This window comes from Globicephala melas, chromosome 10 (genome assembly GCF_963455315.2).
Source record: "Globicephala melas chromosome 10, mGloMel1.2, whole genome shotgun sequence".
NCBI classification, from domain to species: domain Eukaryota; kingdom Metazoa; phylum Chordata; class Mammalia; order Artiodactyla; family Delphinidae; genus Globicephala; species Globicephala melas.
The window spans coordinates 57,598,769-57,612,341 of record NC_083323.1 but is presented as its reverse complement, the minus strand read 5'-3'; the positions used below and the strand labels follow the sequence as shown (position 1 = coordinate 57,612,341).

The 13,573-nt window shown below is 59.5% G+C and overlaps 1 protein-coding gene across 1 annotated transcript; it reads left to right on the top strand.

The window, feature by feature from the left end:
• Positions 1–1,795: 1,795 nt before the first annotated feature.
• Positions 1,796–11,238, top strand: NXPH4 (neurexophilin 4). Its single transcript, XM_030866563.2, has 2 exons — positions 1,796–1,973; positions 9,689–11,238. The coding sequence occupies exons 1-2, from the start codon at positions 1,917–1,919 to the stop codon at positions 10,550–10,552; spliced, it is 921 nt and encodes a 306-aa protein (XP_030722423.1). The 5' UTR covers positions 1,796–1,916; the 3' UTR covers positions 10,553–11,238.
• Positions 11,239–13,573: the final 2,335 nt, after the last annotated feature.

Genomic DNA, 13,573 nt, shown 5'->3' with positions numbered 1-13,573 from the left:
AAAGGAGGAGAGATGGGGTGGGTAGGACTCCAGAAAACCAGGACTCTAGTGAAGAGTCCTGGGTGCCCTGAGCCTGAGTGTGCCTACTTCCCCCACTGCCCACTACCATTTCAGCAGCCCCTGTGCTTGGCCAGGCGCAGGATTCTGGATGGAGCCTCTTGAACTTGGGCCTTCTACCCCTTCCCGCCTCCCTCTCTGGCCCGCCTGCACCCAGGTTCCTGCCTCCTGGCTTCTGTCTGTCTGTCTGGGTGTCTCTGTGTCTGCCTCATCTTCTCAGCATTCCTAATCCTTGTTTTGTGTCTGTCACATCCCTATATCTGTCTTTGTGTGTTCCTGGGCTTGTCTTTTGGACTGCCAGTGCCGGCGTACACCTGAGTGTGTGTCCATCTACGTATGTGGATGTTTGCCTCTCTGCCAAGGCAAGGAAGGTGGGGTCGGTCGTCGGCTCTGAGTACCTGGCTGGGTATGCTTGTCTCTTGGTGAAAGTGTGCATTTGTCTCTCTCTCTGTGTGTGCTTCTGTGTGTGTGTAAACAGAGTGTGTCCATCTGTGTGGATCAGTGCCTCGAGGTGTGTACCTGTCTGTGTGTGTGTGCTGCTCTCTGTGTGAATGTGTTTCTCTCTGCCTGTATGTTCACCTCTACAGTGTGGCCTGCCCCTGTGATGTACCTGTGTGCATGCCTGGGGGCATGTGCTGGTGTCTCCGGGTATGTGTCTGTCTCTCTGTCTGTCTTTGCTTGTCCCTATCTCTCGCTGTCAAGGTGTCGGTCATACCACAATCTCAGCCACAGCCTCAGCGCATAGCAACAGCTGACAGGTGAAGACTCCTTGGGCAGGAGAGAGAGCGAGAGAGACCAGTGGGAGGAGGGAGGGATGAAGAAATAGCCAAGAGGATAGGGACAGAGACAGGGCCAGGCTGGAGACAGAGACAAGGACAGAGACAGAGGCGGAAGGGGAGAAGGATCTAGAGGAGCTGACGGTGAAAGATGGGACACTGGGAGAAAAGGGATGGAGGCTGCACCAAGAGGCCGGACAGGCGGCGCGGCTCCTGCCCAACCCCCCACGCGGGGATGCTCTGGGACGTGTGGAGGGGTCGGCGGCGGGGGGCGAGGGGCAAAGGTGAACGGCGGATCTAGCGGAGGGGTCTTGAGACCGCAGAGGTGCCTTGAAGGCGGGGGCTGTGGGGGGGGGGGCGGCGGGCGTCGTTTGTCAGCCCTATTGAAAGACGTGATGGGGTTTCCTTCCGTGATCAATGATTCTCATCTCCGGGCCGAATGAGCCGCGGGGCGCCCATCCATCCCCGTCAGAGCTGCGCAGCGGCAGGCACCCGGGGCCCCGCCCGCCCTCACCTCGGCCCCTGCCCTGCTTCTGCCCTGGGACCCTCCAGGTCCCGGAGCATCGAAGGGGCCCGGAGCTCCGAAGGACCCTGGTCTTGCTGGGCCGCTGAGCCTCCCCAGGCCCCTGCTCCACCATGCCCCGCTTCAGGAACAAGGTCCCGGAGCCTCGAGCCCCACTCCCGGCCCTATTCCTCAGCGGTGCACAGACCCAGCCTCTAGGATACAGGGTGCCCGAACCCCTCAGCCCTCTCCCCTTCGCACCTGGGCCGGGGGCGTGTCTGGGGCGTGTCGGGATGAAAGTCACCTTCGGTGCCCCCAGCTGGGCGGGAGGGGGCGCGCGGGGCGCGGCCGGGATTGGAGCTCCGCGGAGCCCCGCCCCCCAGCCCGCCCGAGTCAGACCCAACTTTCTCCCCCGCCCGCGCCCCGCCCCCAGCGCCGCTCTCCGCTCCTCTTGCCGCTCAGTCCGCGGGCCGCGCCGCCCGCTCCCGCCGCTTCGGCAGCCACCCCGCGCCCTCGACCTCAGGCCCGGCTCCCGTTTGCCCGGGACCCGCCCCGCCCGCCCCGCCTGGCCTCCCGGGAAGATGCGGCTGCTCCCGGAATGGCTTCTCTTGCTCTTTGGCCCGTGGCTCTTGAGGAAGGTAAGGGCTGCCCTGCGGTAGCGCGAGCGCTGGGGTCCGGGACGCAAAGGTCCCAGAGTGCGAGGGGCTCCGTACGCCCGCCCCGCCTCCCGCTCGGAGCTTCCGAACTTTGCGCGGCGTGGGGGACGCGGACAGACAGATTCCCGATTCAGGATAGGCGCTCTCCCAGCTCAAGTTGGCTGAGGGTCCGGGGGGCTGGTGCCAGGGTGGAGGCCTGACTCGGATCCCGCTCCAGGCGCGGCGCGGGAGGGGACGAAGCCCGACCCGCGAGTGCGCCAGACGGAGCGGGAGTGCGAGACAGACAGACAAGCCAGCAGGGTGTCAGCCTTGCCGTCTTTCCGCGCCAACCTCGCTCGCCTTCCTCGCTGTCTGTCCTTCCGCCCATCCACCCCCGCCTTCTCATTTCTCTTCTCTGCCCTTGTCACAATGCCAGGTGGGCACTGTGTTCCGAGGATACACAGCTCGAACACACGCGCGCACACACGGACTCACACAGATACCGCCGAACTTGGCTACAGTCTCCCATCACATTTCCCGCGGAGACACCATCTCCCCTGCACAACCTCACAGACACACCCCTCTCTCACGCCCGGCGGGTAGGGGGTAAGGGCTGTCTGGAAAGAGTCTCTCCTCCTGTCCTGTCCTCGCCCCCATCTCCCTAGGCTGCCTCCTTCCCTGAGGCTCCAGGGCGAAGACAGAGGCTAAAGGGGCCCCGACTTGATCTGCCTCCCTCCCGACTTGTAGGCTTCGATTTGTGTACACGGCGCGCTCGTGTGTGCTGGTGTGGAGTGCGGGGGTCAGCGTGTGCACCTGTGTGCGTGCCTGTGTCCGGGGCAGCCAGGCTTGGGTGTCTAGTGCTGGGGTCCAGGGTGCGTGTCTGCTGGTGTGGCGTGTGGTGTTGGCTCTGAAGGGGTGAGTGCAAGTGTGCCTGCTTCACGGGGCAGCCATCTGTGCCCCGCCGTGAGTCCCATAATGGGGGCCTAGGCCCAGGACCCCTATCTTCTTCCATCAGCTCCCCTGTCTCTGACTTAACTGTTTCCTACCCTAAGTGTGACCTACCCAGTTTGGGGCAGACAGGTGGCTCCCTAAACCCCTACTCGCTACACCCCAACTCCCAGACCCTGCAGAATCTGGAAGGGGTGTAGTTCTCCCCACACACCTGGACCCCCACCTGCTCAGCCAGATCGCACTCAGCAGCTCCAGCAGGGCAGGGGCTGCCCTAGTGACGCTGGCGATGGAGCTCCCGCTCCCTGATTCTCCCAAACCCGCCTGGTGACCTTGAGCCGGAAGGTGGGCAGAGGAGCCCCCTCCACAAAAACTGCTTCCACTGGCAGGAGCTTCTTTTGGACCTGCTGCCTAGTTCTGCCCATAGAGCTGCCTGTGGGAGGGGGTCTGTGTCCCACAACCGACCCAGGTGTGAAGGCCCCGGGGGAGAGGTGGTGGGGATGGATGGTACTCCCCTGCCCCTCCTTTCTAATTCCTCCCCACTCTCCTCTCCCCTCTCCCCATCAAATAAACTCCCCTGTGGACCTATCTGGTTTAATTTCCTTTGCCCCCTGAAGGGGAATGAAACATCTGGTGAAGACTTGAGGGAGAGTAAGCGTGAGGATGTGAGCGATGGGGATGTGTCTGAGTGTGCTAGAGCTCCCGCTGTGGGCCTCCGTGTTGGAGTCCGTGGGGGAGAGTGTATCTGCCATTTAGTCCAGCTTGTGTGCATGTGAGAAGCTGTGCTTACATGTACGTACAGACCGTGGGTGCGTGAATATGTATAACTGCGTGCGGGAGTGTGTGTAGGAAAGCGTGTGTCTGAGTATCTGTGTGCGCTTGTGTGCACTTGTGAGTACGGGGTGTGCTCGTGTGTTTACCCCGGGGTGTGTCTCTGGTGGATGTATGTGTGTTGGGGTGCATGTGTTGTCTGTATGTGAGTCTCCGAGGCTTGTGAGTGTGTATCTGCTTTCTTGTCATTTTGAGTGCATTTGAGTGTGAGCCTCAGGATGTGTTCATGTATCTGAGTGTGGCTTGTGTGTGTGTGTGTGTGTGTGTGCGTGTGTGCTCAGGGCTGTCTCAGCGCCAGAGCTGGCACTGGGTTGACACTGGGTAAGAGGCTGGTGGGGCACAGTTTACAGGGAAACCCTAATTGTCCAACATTAACAACCCTGCCTTCTCCCATGCCGCGCTCACTTGCCCGTCCTTCAGGAGCTCTCTCCCTCCTTCCTCCGTGCTCCAGGCTCCCGGTCTCCTTTCGGGGCCTGCGACTCCTGGCTTCCACTGCCCCTGGGGCTCTGGCCCAGGTCTCCTTCAGGATCTTTCTAACACTGTCTTTGACTCCTCTCTCTTTCTCTGGTCTTCCCCACCCCTTGCCAAAGCAGCCGCCTACTGGGAGAAGCAGCATGCGATCAATAGTCACTAATCACTAATCACTAATTACTAATTAGCTGGGGGAGGCAGGGGCGGGGCCCCGTGGGACCTTCCAGCTCTATCATGCCTCAGGGAAGGATTAGGCTGAATTGAGTCTCTCAGCACTGGCTGGCCCCAGCCCTGCATCTAGCCACCCCCTCCTGCCTCCATATTCCCCTCTAGTCCCCCAGCTAATCTCTGGCTGGGCCACTTAGGCACATGCAGTCTGGGCCAGGGCCCAGAGCTGTCCGCAGGGATTTGGGGGTAATCAGGGGCCGCAGCTGGGCCAGGGACACAGGCGAGGTGGGCGCTGTGATAGCTCCCTCGGGCCAGGGCCTGCGCGTATGGGAGGGGCACCCGCGGAAAGAAGAATTTAAACGGTCTTAGGTTTGGGGTGGGGGAGGAGCTGGAGGTCCAGGACAGGGTGGCTGGGGAAGAGGTGAGGTACTTGGGGGACAGAAACAACGTAAAGAAGGGTCACTGGGGTCAGAGACAGGGTCTTTGGGAAGGGGCGAGATAAACGTTCAGAGAGACCAGGTAAGTGGAGGGGACATCCTAGGGGTCAGAGATTAAGTCATCGTCGAGGAGATGCGGAACTTTGGACCGAGCCCTGGAACTCCACATGGGCGGGGGCCAGGACGGGGGACAGGGTAACAGAGAGAGGGCAGGGTCAGTCATGGGGGAGGGGTCCCAGGGCTCAAGGTTGGCTGGGCGCAGTGGGGAGTCGCGGGGCTCGGGGTGGGAACGAGCTGCGGGGCGGGGATGGGGAGCAGGGAGCGCTGCCTTGAGCGCTGGAAATTGGCGAGTCTCCCCCTCTCCCTCACCTACCCCTCCTCCACCTCCACCCCGCCCACTCCCCCTCCGGCTCCAGCTTCGGGAAATTACATCCCAGCTCCGCGGCTCCCACCCCCCCACCGCGCCCCGGAGCCCGCGCCTTTATAGGCACATTTATTGCAATAATAAAGTGAGGCGCAGGGCGGGGGGCGGGGGGTGGCCGTTCCCGGGGGGACTGCGCCGGCTCTGGGAAGCAGGGAAATAAAATAAAATAAAATAAAATCAAAATTCAGATAACGGTGAGCCTTGCGCTGCAGGCCACGAGCAGGCGGGCAGGCGGGGCTGAGGGGGAGGAGGCGCCCTGCCCAAGGGCAGAGCCCGCCCCACCGGCGATCCCCGCCCCCTCACGCTATAGCTATAGTAGGGTCTGGAAGGAGGTATCTTCGCCTCCACCTGCCTGGCCCCCTCCCATAGCCTGATCCTGCCGGTCTTCTGCCTTTTCCTCTGACTTGTCTCCCATACCTGTCCTCAGCTCCTGTCTCCCTGTCTCTTATCTCCTTCCTTGTCCCCCATTTCCCATTCTAGTCCCCATTCACATTCCCCATCCCCAACTCCATCCCCTGGGTCTCTACATCCCTCAGTATCCCTGTCTCTGCCCAATAACCATTTCCCATCCCCCGTTTCTGTTCCCACCCCCATCTCCCGGTCCCTATCCCACTCTCATCTTCCCCAATGCCCATCCCTCATCCACCATCCCTGTCTTCCTCCATCCCCATTTTAGTTCCCACCTTGTTCTGTTCCCCCATCTTCATTCTCCTGGCCCCTATCCCATCTGCATCCTAGTCTCTGCCCAATGCCTGTCCACCATTTCTGATCTCTTCATCCCTGTTCCAATGCCTGTCCTTGTTCCATCCTTATCTCTGCACCATATACCTGTGCCTGCTCAGTCCCCCTCCATCTCTGTCCCAGTCTTCACCCCAGCCTGTCCAGTCCACCCCACCTCTGTCCTCACCCCCGTCTCTATCCCTGGTTCCCAGCCAGACCCTGGCTATTTCACCCGCCCTGACTGCGGTGCCTGCACCTCTTTCTAGGTGCAAGGGTTCAGTACGCTCTTCCCTCTCCTTCCCCAGCCCAGGCCTGGAAGCACTGCACCTCCCCAGCCACAGGGTGCCATCCCCTCCCCCAGTCAGAATCCTGAGCCACCCCGCCTGACCCACACAGCAGGAGAGAAGCCACCGACAGGTCTGGAGGCCTGGGGGAGGTGTGCCCTGCAATGCGGCTGGGGGGCCGACAGCCTGATCCTCCCGCATTCCCAGCGGTCCCGTCCCAAAAGAGCCCCCACCCCCACCCCAGTGGAGTTTGTTCAGCAGCAAAAGGCAGCCTCAACTCCCCTCCAATGCGTGGGCTCGCTGCCTTGGGGGCAAAGCACTCCTGGCTCGGCTCCCGCCCCGCCAGGGCCCGGAGGCGTCTGGTGAAGCGCACCCCCATCCTCACCCTCCCACTCCCTCCTGCCCCCCTAAGCCGACAACCAGGCTAGCCTCTCCCCTCCGCAAATGTCACTGCACCCAATTATCTTAATTAAACCAGCTCTGAAGTGAGCGGGACCCTTCCTCAGACAACACCCTGCTCCCACTCTCATTCATAGAGGGGGAGGGACAGCACCATGGATTCTAGGCAAAGACGGACTCCCTTATCACCTTGCTTTCCCCTCCCTCCCAACCCCACCCACGGTTGGAGACAATCTGAAGGATAGAGGGAAAGTACCACAGTTAGACAGACAGACAGAAACAGAGAGAAAAGCGGAATCACAGAAGGAGAAAATTAGAGACAGTGAGGAAGAGACAGAGACAAAAAGAGACTGAGAGAGGGAGAGAGAGAGAGATGGAAAAACGGTGAGAGGGAGAGGGAGAGCAAGAGAGGGAGAGCGAGCGTGCGGGCAAGGAAGCCAGAGGGAGGATTTGATTTGATTTGATTCCATGTTCCCATTTCTCGGCTCGTTTCCTCGAAGACTCTCGCCCCTCCCTGACTGAGCTCTCCGCACAGGGTGGCTTCGGCCGCCCACCGCCCCAGCCCCGCACCTCTTCCCTTTTATCTTGGCTGTCTGCAGCGGGGGGTGGGGGGCGCGGGCGCCCAAAGCCCAGGGATTTGCCAGGATCAGAGAAGCGCAGGCAGCAATTTGGGATCAGAGTGGGGGGACACCTGGCACCCCTCACAGCCCAGCCAAACCGCCTTGCCTCTCCCAGCCCCTGCCTGGGAGGAGTCGCTGGACTGAAGCAGTCGACAGGTCCAGCACTGGGTGCAGGACGTCTGGTGCTGCTGGGGTGTGCTGGGAGGGGATAGCTCAGAGGCATTCGGGGTCATAAAAGCAGGCTTGGGCACCGCTGGATGCCCTGGAAAGAGCTAGTGGTTGGGCCCAGAGGGGTGAGAAGATTAGGTGTCAGAGTTCAAACGACTCGCCCCCAACCATTCTTTGACTTCCCCTGGAAGCTTCACACACTCCCTCCTCCAGGGCTCAGGCCCTGCCCTCTCTAAGCCCACCTCCTGGGGCCTTGCCCCCTCCTCCTGGAAGGCCCTTTCCCCCTCCCCCGTGGCCCTGGACCCCTTCCCCTCAGCCCCTCTCAGGCCCACCCTCCGGGGGTTAGCTGCCTGCTCAAGCTTGTCAGTCTGAGTCAATCACTCTTGACGCTCCCGCCCCCCTCACCTGAGCTGGGAGGAGAGATGGACGGGAGGAGGAATGAGGGGGGCGATAAATATGTATGATGAGCGGGTGGCGGCGGCATTAATAACCCGGGATCGCAGAGCTGCGGGAATGGGGACCAGGCGGTGGAGATTCTAGCCCAGCAGCTTGACTCTGCCATTCCTGTCCCTTGTGGACACATGGTGTATGCAAACAGAGGGGGACACCCATGCTGCCTGGCCTCTTTACCTACCCAAAGCTCACCCTGCAGGCCAGTGTGGGACGCCCCCTCCCCAGACCATTCATATACAACTCACACATATGCACCCCCCAGGGGAACAGAACGAGATGACAGTTGTTATATCATTGTGGACACACTGACACACACCCTTGAGAAAGAGCTTGACACATGCACAGAGGATGATAGGAGCTCACACAGGGAAAGTGACACCCTCAGTGAGTCACACACAGCCACCCTTAGATATACAGCCAATCCAGGCATACAACTACACCAGCCACACAGATGCAACTACCACAAACTGAAACACAGCCTCACTCAGATCAACACACACAGACAGACAGACACAGCCAACCCAAGCACATATGCAACCCGGACCCCTATACATAGCCATCACAGACTAGTACAACAGACATTCGGCCACCACAAGCAGGCAGACACACATAACACAGCCTCCTCAGACTGATACACAGGGGCATACAGATACACATGGACACACACACACACCCACCATGCACAGGCAGACACATACACACCCATCAGCATAGGTTGAGACGAGCACACACGCACACACACACACACAGAGTCATCACTCCAGGCAGGCAGGCACATATGTACAACCCTCTCAGGCTAACAGAAATACAACCACCCCAGACTGACACACGCAGTACTCCCTGCCCCCCAAGCCGAACCCACACGCAGTAAGGGCCACACTGAATGGCCACAGCCAGCACAGTCTGACTGACACTCTGACATGCACGGCTCCTCTCCCTCTCCTCGCTGGACCAGCATCTCCATATTTCTTCCTCTCGCTCTCTCGCGTCTCCTTCACTCCCGGCCACCACCCCACACACCCACGCACACCCCCGCTCCGCCCCAGATAATTGATGGCCCGGGCCTGCCCGGGCAGCTCTCGTCTCTGGATCCATCTTGTACTCCCCCATGCTGTCTCCCAGATCCGTGGCCACCTGAGACACACGGAGACGGGTAGGGGCAGGCAGGGGGTGGTCTTCCAGCACGCTCCCAGCCCAGGGAGACCACCAGGCGGCCTCCCCCACATCAGGAGTGCTGGAGGCAGAGAGGGGTGCCCACGTAGCTCCCAAGCCTCAACCCACAGCACCCAGACTCTCCACTGCTCTCTGCAGCTCCATTGGTTTCCCTTGCTTCTCCACACAAGGGAGTAGAGGCTGAGGCCCGGGGGGGGACCCTGGTCTTGGCAAAAGTGTTGGGAGGTCTCACTCTTGATGCTGGACATTGACAGTGGTCATGGCCTCCCTTTGCCGGAGTCCAGCTTCTCCCTGGCCCATTACTCCCAACCAAGCCCGAGTCCACAGCTCCACTCCCTATTCAAACCCACCTTGGCTTTGGCCTTTTTGGCTTTCTCAGCCCTCATCAGAGTTCTGAGAACACAAGGATTCTCAGTGTCATTTCACAGATGTAGAAATTGAGGCGAGACCGCACAGCGTGAAAGGGCTGCAGGCCCACTCGAATGCGCACTCCCTGAGCAACTGCTCCGGGCGGCCCGATTCCATTTGGTTTTCTAGCGGCTGTGGCGAGGGACTGGCGTGGCCCTGGCGGGTGGCCCCAGACAACCCCAGCGGCTCTCTTTTCCTCTTTCTTCGTCCACAGGCCGTCAGTGCCCAGATACCAGAGTCCGGGAGGCCGCAGTACCTGGAGCTGGGCCCGGCCACGGCCGGAGAGGGAGCCCCTGGCCATCGGCTCCCGGCACCGCCGAGGTCCTCCGACGGCCTGGGCACCGCCCGTGCCTGGAGCTGGGCCTGGCCCGCTAACCACACCCGGACACTGGCCCGGGCTGGGGTGGCGGGGGCCCCCGTGCAGCGCACCAAGAGAAAGCCGTCTATCAAAGCGGCCCGCGCCAAAAAAATTTTCGGCTGGGGAGACTTCTACTTCCGGGTGCACACTCTCAAGTTCTCGCTGCTGGTGACGGGTAAGATAGTTGACCACGTGAACGGTACCTTCAGCGTGTACTTCCGCCACAACTCGTCCAGCCTGGGCAACCTCAGCGTCAGCATCGTGCCGCCCTCCAAACGTGTCGAGTTTGGGGGCGTCTGGCTGCCGGGGCCCGCTCCCCACCCTCTGCAGTCTACGCTGGCCCTGGAGGGGGTGCTCCCTGGGCTGGGGCCCCCGCTGGGGCTAGCGGCCGCGGGGTCGGAGCTAGGGGGCACCCTCGGGGGCGCGCTGGCGGGTCCGCTTGGGGGCGCGCTGGGAGTGCCCGGGACCAAAGAGTCACGCGCTTTCAACTGCCACGTGGAGTATGAGAAGACGAACCGCGCTCGCAAGCACCGCCCGTGCCTGTACGACCCATCGCAGGTGTGCTTCACCGAGCATACGCAGAGCCAGGCCGCCTGGCTCTGTGCCAAGCCCTTCAAAGTCATCTGCATTTTCGTCTCCTTCCTCAGCTTTGACTACAAACTGGTGCAGAAGGTGTGCCCAGACTATAACTTCCAGAGCGAGCACCCCTACTTTGGATAGCGCGCCCCGCCCTCTCCCGGGCCGTGAGCTTCCCGCGAAATCCCGGACTCCCTAAGTGGGACCTCTCCCCGTACCCCGCAGCTCCTGTGGCCGCGTCCACCCTTTCCACTCTGGGGCGGAGAGAAACAGCCCTCCCGGGGACCATCAGTCTGCGCGGGTCCCCTTCTCCTTACTGGGAGTGCCCACGAGGCTGGGGGTAGCCCCCTTGGCTACAGCCCAAAGTGGAGGAGCAAGAGCGCAGCCCCAGAATAGGCGGGGCTTGGAGGCGGTCCCAGCGTCTCCTGCGTCCACATTGGGTCCTCTTTACGCCCTGGCGCTGGGCTGGATACTCCCCTTGCCCGCAGCTTTAATAACGCCTGGCCTGGCACCCTCATCCCACCCTGACTTTCTTACCCCCAGGTACTTGTCCTCCACCCTGTACCCACGTAAAGACCATAAAGGCCTATAAACCGTGGCCTATTCCCATCCCCTCTGCTTGCCGTATGCCTGTCCCCCTTTCCCCGAAACCCCAATAATTAGGGTAGCGGAAGCAGAACTCCTGGGCATAGGCGATCGACCCGGCCCCTGCCCTCCGCCCGCCTCCCTCTGGTCCTTGCCATCCTGCTCCACCTTTCCGGCTGCTTCCTCTCGGTGATGTTTTTTTTTTCCTACACCAAAACAGACGGGAAAGGGAACAAAATAAAGTGAAATCCAATACGCGTCTGTGTGAGACCTTTGTAGGGAAGGGGGTGGTGGTGGTGTGGGTTTATGTCTGGCAGAGACCTGGCCAGGGCCTCCTTCCTCGGCGGCTCGTGGGGAAACTGAGGCAAATATTGACGGAGCTAGCACCTTGGAGGTCATCCAAGGCCAGATCAGATACAGATGAGGACGACCCTTGGGGTTGGAGCCCTGCCTGAGGTGGGAATTTTCCTCCCAGAGGTGGGCGAAGTGAAGCTGCCGAAAATAGGATGGGAATTAGACCTGACAGCGGACCACCAGCGGGCTATTTTGGGGGAGGAGGTATAAGGCCTCGAATGGGACGGAGATGTAAGGGACAGCGTAGGCAGAGCGCTGACAACCTGCTAAGCTCCGCGGGGCTGGCGGGAGGCGGCAGGTGGGGCGGGGGGAGGGGAACGGTGTTTTCGGCATCTGGAGTCATCGATCTTCCTTTTCCTTCATAATTCCGTGGGCGCTGAGTTTGCAGACGGTTGGGGGAGGGAGGGAGAGAGGCAGGGAGGCCTGAGACGAGGGGGTGGGGGAAGGGACGAGAGCGAGTTTGGAGAGCCCAGCAGCGTCGCTGCTGCTTGCCGTCTGCAAACGCAAACAAGGGCCCCTTCAGCCAGCTGCCCACCCTCCCCACCCACCCCGCCTCCAGCTCACTCCTGTCGACACAGCTGCTAATTTTATCCTCCCCCAGCCCTGGCCCGGGCGTTAATTGGCTGCGGCTTCATTAGCAGTTCTCAAGCTCAGCCCCACCACTCCCCGCCTCCCCTCGGGACCCCTGACTGGGGCGAGGGAGGAGGTACAGACTAGCTGAGGCACAGAACGACACCTCGTCTTCAGCCTTCCTTCGCCTTGAGTCCTGGGTCAAGGTAAAACTGGAAGAGAGCAGTGTTCTCCAGAGGATTGCCACTGGCTCCAGCGGGAAACTGAGTCGGAGGTGAGTCTCACCCAGACACACCTGGGAGGGAAAAGTCAGTATGGGGAAAATAAATAGGTGATGGATGGATGGATAACAGGATCAACTGAAAGGAAGAGGAAGGTGGGAAGTGGTTCTGGGTCAGAGATTATAAGAAGGAGAGGAACCCAGCAGACTCCCAACACCAAGCTTATTACTGGAAAAAGCTGAAAGCACCTGAGGCTAGAGTGGGAGGGAAGGAGGTTAGAGCTAACTAAGGGGGACTTCTGAGGCCTGATATGAGAACCAAGTGGGAATGACAGGAATTAGCAAGTTAGCCCATCTGGGCCTCAGTTTCCTCCCTTGTAAAGCAATAATAAAATAGCGTGTTCTGGAGATTAAATGAGACTTTGCAAGTGAATAGGCTTTGTGACGGATTGTCCTCCCCCTCTTTGACTCACAAACCTATCTCCTCCAATCACCATCCTCTCCTCTTCCTCTCCTTGCTCTTAGGACATCTGGACATCTGGGAGCAGAGTAAGGTGCCTCTGCCTGTAATTGCATTTGTTGTTCACCTCTTGATGGACCAGCAGTCAGTGACCTATTCTGATATTTCCACAGCTATGGCATGCCTAGCATGGTGAAGGGGCGCAATGTGTCTGCTGAATGAATGAATGAATTGTAATGTTGTAAGGCAGTGGTTCTCAAATTCACTGCTTATTAGAATCACTAAGGAGAGGTTTTGTTGTGTTTCAGCGTGAGTGGGCAAATGCCCATTCCTTAAGATCCATTGAATTAGAACCTCTGAGGAAAGGCTCCCCACTCATATATTTATATCACATTTCCCAGCCAATTCTGATGTCCAGGTTTGGGAACCTACTCCTGGAGGGATCGATGAGTCCCTCCCCTAAAGGATGAGTCCAGATGAAGTCAGGCTACAAGGAAGATCCCTTCCAGCTCCAAGGATCTATAGCCCTAGGATACAAAGAGAGCTCCGTGATTGCTGGAGCAGCAAGAATGAATTGGTAACAAAATTCAACAAGTGCAAGGAAAGGAGGGAGCACCTCAGTCAGCTCCCGGATGTCCCAGGGAAAGAGGAGATGGTCACGGAGGAGGCAGGTTTGTGAGGATGAGGGGGGGATGATCCATCCAAGAGCATGTTTACATACAGCCTCATATAATTCCCACATGTTATTTTATTATTGATTTATAAGTGAGGAAAATGCAGCTCAAATAGGCTAATTTGCTAGTTAGTCCCAGAGCTGGAACTTGAACTTGGGTCTCTCACTCTTCCAAACCAGGGTGCTTTCCAGTGCAGCAGGGCTCTTCAGCTTGTATAGGAGTCGTTGTATTTCCCAGAGAGCCTAATAACGCTAGGTTCACTCAGGAGACACCCAATAAATTGTTGCTGTCTGGACAACAGA

What these genes read in the sequence shown, in the direction of transcription:
- NXPH4 (XM_030866563.2), top strand. Translation starts at nt 1,917, where the DNA reads ATGCGGCTGCTCCCGGAATGGCTTCTCTTGCTCTTTGGCCCGTGGCTC. An exon ending in GCCCGTGGCTCTTGAGGAAG is followed by an intron (nt 1,974 to 9,688) that starts GTAAGGGCTGCC and finishes CTTCGTCCACAG; the next exon opens with GCCGTCAGTGCCCAGATACC.